We start from the raw sequence: 7,195 nt of genomic DNA on the forward strand, positions 1-7,195 counted from the left end.
CAACTCTAATTAAGCTACAGGGAATTCCTTGCATATTGTAGGTAAACAGACAGAGTCATGGGAATACCAATGGAAATTAAATGCTCTGCTGGTGTTTTTCTCATTACAAGATGAAATAAAACATTTATCACTGACTTTCATTTCATTAAAAGGCTGACATTTTGTGGGTCAACCACTGATACGGCGACAACTTTCTTCTACTTACATCATGATTCATGAGTTTATGCAGTGCTTTAGCAGCACCCCGGTAAAAGCCTTGCATTCTCTGTGTGTTCTGACCTGTTGGAATAATGTTGTTTTCTTCTTTCTCTCTTCCATTTCCTTTTTTACAGCCATTGAAGTGAACCTACAGAAAGCTTTGGCTGAGGCCTCTGAGACCTGTACCCAGGAGTGTCTGATACTAGGCCACTCCGACAGCTGCTGGATGCCCCCAGCCCTGGCCCAGTTCCAGGGTCCTGGTAGCAACAGCCCCACCTCCACCCCTATCACCACCGCCATAACCGGTACAATGCCCTCTTTTGGCTTCCAGCAAAGCTGCGCCCGGGGAGCCAAAGCTAACATGGTCAGCATTGGGGTCATGGATGGGCGCCATACCCTGGGCAGGTCTGTGCCAAAAAAAGATGAACTGGACAAAGGGATCAACCGGCCGCAGTTCTACAACACCCTGGATAGACACTGCAGTAAGAAGGAGGACCCCATCAAGGTCATCCCCCTGGCGAGCTTCTCCTCCCCCGGGCAGCAGACGCCCACTGGTGGGGGCAGCAGCTCTTTCTTACATGAGCACCAGTTGTAAAAAAGTCAAAGACAGATCTTCATTGCCCTGACATACATGTGACTCAATCTATAGTTGGCTTGTTGTCAGTGACTTTATGATCAGTATGTATGCGTACGCTTGGAGGTATGCATAATTTGAATAACTTTGACCAGCTCTGTTTACCGATAAAGACATCTGAGAATGGATTCAATCATGATAATGTTGTTCAGACAAAATTCCATGGGATCAGTCTGACAGCTAAAGCATTTGTAAGTAAATATAAGGCTTAACATAGCAGGCCATCTACATTATAATAAATAAAGGTAGTTCTTTACCAAAGTAGTTCCATCACAAAAAAAATAATTTTGCTTTCAGTTTGGTGATGTTTGCTTAGTAATAAGAAAGGGCAATGTAGGCTTTAAGCCCAGCTTAGTGAAACTGTGTCCTAAAAGACTATTTCTCTGCGCAGAAACATTTGCAAATACAGTACTTTGTGTTGAGTGACCTGAATTGGGCTAAATGTTAATTATGAGCTCTGAGTGGATGGTGTTTCTGTTCAAGTTCTAGTGAAGTATTGCTCTGTATAACACGCAGCACAAACTCTTTTGGTGGTGGAAGATGTTTCTTTTGTTTTGCCTGAACGTTTTTCAGAAGTCTATTTTGGTCAGGGGACTGCAGAAGGATAAAAAAAGTCTTCACAGCATAACTAGGCCAATGGTAGACACCACCGGTAATCTTTTGCATTCTACATTTTCACCGTGGATCAGCACACAAAATATAAAAAAATAAAAACAAAAGTCATACACACATACCCAAGATGTTTTCCATATGGTGGTTGCTCCATCTCTGCCAACTCTATTAAGAAAGGGTTCACTCTTTATCTCAGCAGCTTAGCCTTTGAAGGCGCAGACAGATGCGCTTTGGAAATGTAACCTTTGTTTCTATTTCTCACATTTTGCTGTTCAGAAACACTCACACACAGTAACAATAGCCATGGAGCCAATTATGAAATTTTCTATTCTAATTACTTTGATGTGTGATCTCAGTAGTGACCATCATTGTGGTTAGGAGGTCTGGAATGGTTCTCCTGGCTAGCCAGAAACATGCTCTGCATGTCCAGAGGCAATGAAAATGTGACAAGCGCTCATTAATAGCAGCTTAAAACACTCCCTCTCTTCCCATCATATCATTAACAACACCTTTTGTTCTTGCTATTAATTGCTATTGTGTGTTTTAACACAACTCAGATTGGCTGCAAAGTTTCTATTATCAGTTTTTACTATGTGTTAACACTGGAATAATAGACCACGGTGCAAGAATTTCTTCATCGCCCGGAGTCTAACTAAATTATTGATGGTAATGTTATTTTTGCAGTTATCGTAGGGATAGGCATTGGCACTATTTGAAAGGACCTCCCTCCAGGCTGCCCCTTGCCATGCTTTCATCCTACATACACTGCATCATTGCCTGTGTGCGTAAATTGTTCTGATGATGACAACTACTTCAGACTAACTTGCTGCTCTAACAGATTGGGTTCGGTATAATCTATTGCTATAGCAATAAGTGACTTTGCTGATATCCATTTTTCTTTCCAGTAACATCCAAGCCAGGTGTCTACATCATCAGGTATATGATTCATGTGATTCATTTTCTTGTACCATATTGCAAATTGGGAACAGGCCTAAATCTATAATGCAACCTGGCACTCTCGAGGGAAGGCACAATGCAAATTGTATTTGCATGCTCTTACCTACCACACCAATTTTCTCTGATACTTGGGGTCAGGAGTGTTATCATTATAAAGAGGATTTACTGTATCTGAGTGTCAGAGAAATTATCACTTAAAGGCACAGTGTCAAGGACATGGAAAAGGGACAATTCAATTTCACCTCAGGCAATTACGCAAATGAATTGCATTCAAAACAATCAACTTAAATATATTCTCCTATAAAAATCCCTTGATGAAAATGTCCCAGTTTGGGAATCCAATTCCAGCTCATTTACGAATACTTCTTTTTCCTCCATCACTTTTCATTTTATTTCATTGCTATAGGTACTACAGACGTGTTTTATCAAATGGTATAAACAATACATATTTAATCAAAAAGAAGCACATATCAAAGGGAACATACATCATGGTGTCACTGAAAATTGGAATTCTATCTGACAAATGCAAATCCAACACTTGGTTTTTCTCCAAATGTTGCCCAAAAAAGTATTTTCACTCTCACAATTATATAAATAAATAGGGCAAATAAATTCCTGGTTGGATCTTTTTTCAACAAAAATAAATATGAAAAATAACAATTATGTTTTTAAAAAAAACTTCCCATTTATTAACAATAAGAAGTGCAGTATCTGGTGTTGGAGTGTTTATAAATATAACACGTGAAATTGTGCCCTTTCTCATACTGTGGAGGAAGAGAATATCAATGGAATATGTGCAGGATAATACACTGTCACAATGTAATAAAAAATGTGATTGTTTGAATTAATGTATCCAATCACACGTTTAAAGTTAGAACAATCTTACCTATCTGTAACACTCCCTGTGTTTTCACTTACTCTGCCTACAAAACTCCTGTGTATTGTAATGTTGCAGCAGCTACATTAATTTAAAGACAACTTCAAGTGAATAGTATGATAACTGCATGACTGTACATCTGTAGGATGTTGCTTTTGATACCAACATGACTTTTTGCCTACTGCAGTCCGATTTTGTTTTACCATTTCCCCTTATAAAAGTAAAAGTAGTGGTGTTTTATATATTTATCTATTTCTCATACAAAGAGCATTCCATACGAATGTGCATTTGTTTTTTGGGGAGGATGAGGCTCCCTGAGTAAATCAAGTTGCTCTGCAACAAAGGTTTTAATCTTTCACAAAACACATGGTGATGTAGAAAAAATTTCGAGGGTGATCACAGGTTTTCACTTTGCATGATTCTGCTCTCACTGTTATTTTCTTTTTTTTCTAATTCTCTCTGCCCTAAAAGCAAATATAGCATACACAAAACTATTATTTTTTTTTTCAGCATTCAGCTTTAATTTTTCTATTTAAAATGTGTGTCATGATCACCATATCAACTTGTGTCATAATTTGCATGAACTGTTTGGACCTCCATGTTTTTTTGACACTTGACTATAGTTCATGCATCCATCATTAGATTCAATGTCAGTATTGATGTTTACGGCTCTAATTGTTTGTCTGTCTTATGAATCAAAACAAATGTTACACAGTGTACACATTCAAACTTTGTGAAGCATGCATACCACCTATGCCTCCATACACCCAACTATCTATACTGTCAGTTTTAAACTGTACATAGCAGTACCCCTAAGAACTAGTAATACTGATTACAAACTGGAAAGACACATACAGTAAAGACTAAAAGCTACAGGCTAAATACTGATATTTGCTATGTTGATAAAAAGGATAAGAGAAAACATAAGAAGTGATGAGATGACAATCTCTCTTGTGATGTAAATGGATACATATGCATAATATTGATGAGAGTGTGGATGAATGTGTTTATAGGTGATCTTGTATGTGTGTGAGGGAGAGTGTGTGTCTCCTTGCATGAGTGTGTGTGTGTGTGTGTGTGTGTGTGTGAGTGTGTGTGTGTGTGTGTGTGTGTGTGTGTACATATGTGTGTACTGGCATGCACCTTGCCAGAATATTTTATGTACACAAATGTATCTTGTACAAAAACTGTATCAAAATATGATATAAGACTTAAGTATATGCTTGTAAATTAGTCATCAGTGAGTCAGGTAAAGTTTTGCTTTATGAGAAGGCTTGCCAGCATATCTGTTTTGGTCAGTTAAAGCTATACAGTCTGTGTTGTAATGCCTTTGTAAAATATCCCATTTAAATCAATGAAAAAAATGACCTTCCATATGGTGAAATGATTTTTCTTGTCATTGAATTTTACTTGAGCCATTAAATATTGAGTCAAAGTATGCAAGGATCACGTTTGTCCTTCACTTTCCATTGTTGTTTGATTAGGTTTTTCTTGACAGTGATAGATGTGACATGAGAGCATACTGTCATTGTATTACAATTATGGCAATTACAAGCTAATGATATAAGACATGGTATTTCACCTTCATCGTTTCTGGAAATTAATACAACTCAACCTATGCTATATACCGTATGAGTATGTTTATTGGAATAAAAAAAAAAAAAGGTAAGGAGCTGCAAAAAGTAACAAGGAGAGTAGCCTTAAGAATGGGTTTTACTTTAACACTTCCAACAAAGAAGTGAGCGGGATTTTTGCACTATATGTCTCTTTAAAGGCAGCTAAGGCTTTGCATTATTTTTATATTAATCAATATTAACATTGTTATTAATATTATCATATTATTATAATTTTTAAACATAAGTAAATGACAAATACTAATTGTTTTAAAGGTGCAATGTGTAATACTGAAAGCTTTGGTTTAAAATCATTACAAATTTAAAATATCCGCCCCCGCCCCGTCCTCCTCAGACTCAAAGTTCACAGAGGTTGCCAGGCTGAGACCGCAGCATCCACAACATTGTTGCTAGATGCTTGTCTCACACAGCTAATGTTATATGTTGGCTATTTTGACAGTCATAGATACCCGTGCTCCGGTGGAGCTCTGTACCCAACTGACAGACACACTTTTTGGGCTTAGAATTACGGTAGGAACAGCTAAAAACACAAAAACGACACCGTCCTCTCCATTGATGGACAGACACACTTCCTCGGCTTAGAAATACGCTGAGAACCGCTAAAAATAACATTACCTTGCTGTCCACTCCACCAGACTGAACACACTTTATTGTATTAGAATTACGACAGCAATCACTAAAAACACTGCAAACTCGGACCTCTCTTCCAGATTTAGATCTCCCTTTTCTTGGCTTAAAACAACTCACTGGTGTTGGCTATGGTCGCTGAACAGGCTACACGTTGAAAACAGCCTTGGTCCTCCGGTAACGTTAGCTAGCAGTTAGCAGGGTTAGCATGGCTGCATTAGCCAGGACCAGTGGGGATCACTTTTCCGGCTTGTATCTTAATTGTTTTTGAAAGTAACCAACTCTTTTTTGACATACTACACTATGACTTTTTGATCAGTTTTTCGACGTACTATACTATGATTTCTAAAAAACTATACTTTACTAGGCTTTTTAACATTATAAGACCTACTATACTATGGCTTTTTTATCACTTTTTTGTCATACTAAACCATGACTTTTTTTACATACTATACATGACTTTTAATCACTTTTTTTTCAAATTATAATTTAACTTTTTTCGACATTCTCTACTAAGACTTTTTTTAATACTTTTTTCGACATATTACACTATGACTTTTAACATTTTTTGACATTCAATACCATGACTTTTTTCCAACATACTATAGTATAACTTTTTTTCCAACACACTATAATATGACTTTTTTCGATATACTAAACTATGACTTTTTCTATTTCTTTGACACACTATACTATGACAGTGTTATCACTTTTTTCAACACGCTATACTATGACTAGTTTTATCACTTGTTTTGACATACTATACTATGACTTTTCATCTCTATTTTTGACATACTATATTATGACTTTTTCTCTTTTTTGACATACTATACTGTGACTTTGTGATGACTTTTTTCAACGTACTATACAATGATTTCTAAAAAAAATATTCTTTACTATGATTTTTTTGACATTCCATGTCATTATACTATACTTTTTAACACACTATACTATGACATTTTTCAATATACTATGATACTTTTTTTAACATAATATGCTGTCTTTTTTATCACTTTTTTGTCATACTGTACTGTGACTTTTCATCATTTTCTTTGACATACTATACTATGACTCTTTTATCACTTGCTTTGACATACTTTACTATGACTTTTTCACTTTTTTCATTGTAATATACTGTGACTTTTTAATTACTTTTTTTGTCATACTGTATTGTGTCACTTTTTTGACGTACTATACTAGAACTTTTTACAACATACTATACTATGACTATATTTGACATACTATACCATGACTTTGTTATCACTACTCACGAAATGTTATACTATGATTAGTTTAGTACTTTTTTTGACATAATATTCTATGACTTGTTTTTCTACATACTATACAATGGCTTTTTAAAAACTTTTTTTTGACATTAACCTATGGTTTTCTAGACTTTTTTAACGGATATGGACCCAGTTTTTTTAAGAGAAGTGGCTCAGCAAGTGAGGCTGTTGCTTAAAAATCTAAAGTAAAAGGCTAAAATCCCAGCTCCCCAGTATAACAATACAATCTTGAGATTATCCAAGTATTCCGCTCAGTGGTGTGAAGAACAAATAATGTAATGAAATTGCAAACTTAAAGCCTTAAGTATAGTGCACCAAGATAAGATGTTGACTTAACAGATAGATCACACTCTGAGGTTGAAGGATCAAT

General features: G+C 36.0%; 1 protein-coding gene across 2 annotated transcripts in view; it reads left to right on the forward strand.

Moving 5' to 3' along the window:
* The window catches only part of pcdh11 (protocadherin 11), a 126,418-nt gene extending 121,702 nt beyond the window's left edge, over nt 1-4,716 (forward strand). For both annotated transcript variants that reach the window (XM_032527931.1, XM_032527932.1), the window contains one exon: nt 333-4,716. In XM_032527931.1, the coding sequence (XP_032383822.1) occupies nt 333-793 (461 nt within the window). In that variant the 3' untranslated portion in view covers nt 794-4,716. The remainder of the gene's footprint in view (nt 1-332) is intronic.
* The last annotated feature ends 2,479 nt before the right edge of the window (nt 4,717-7,195 follow it).

The sequence above is a fragment of the Etheostoma spectabile genome, chromosome 10 (assembly GCF_008692095.1).
Source record: "Etheostoma spectabile isolate EspeVRDwgs_2016 chromosome 10, UIUC_Espe_1.0, whole genome shotgun sequence".
NCBI lineage: Eukaryota > Metazoa > Chordata > Actinopteri > Perciformes > Percidae > Etheostoma > Etheostoma spectabile.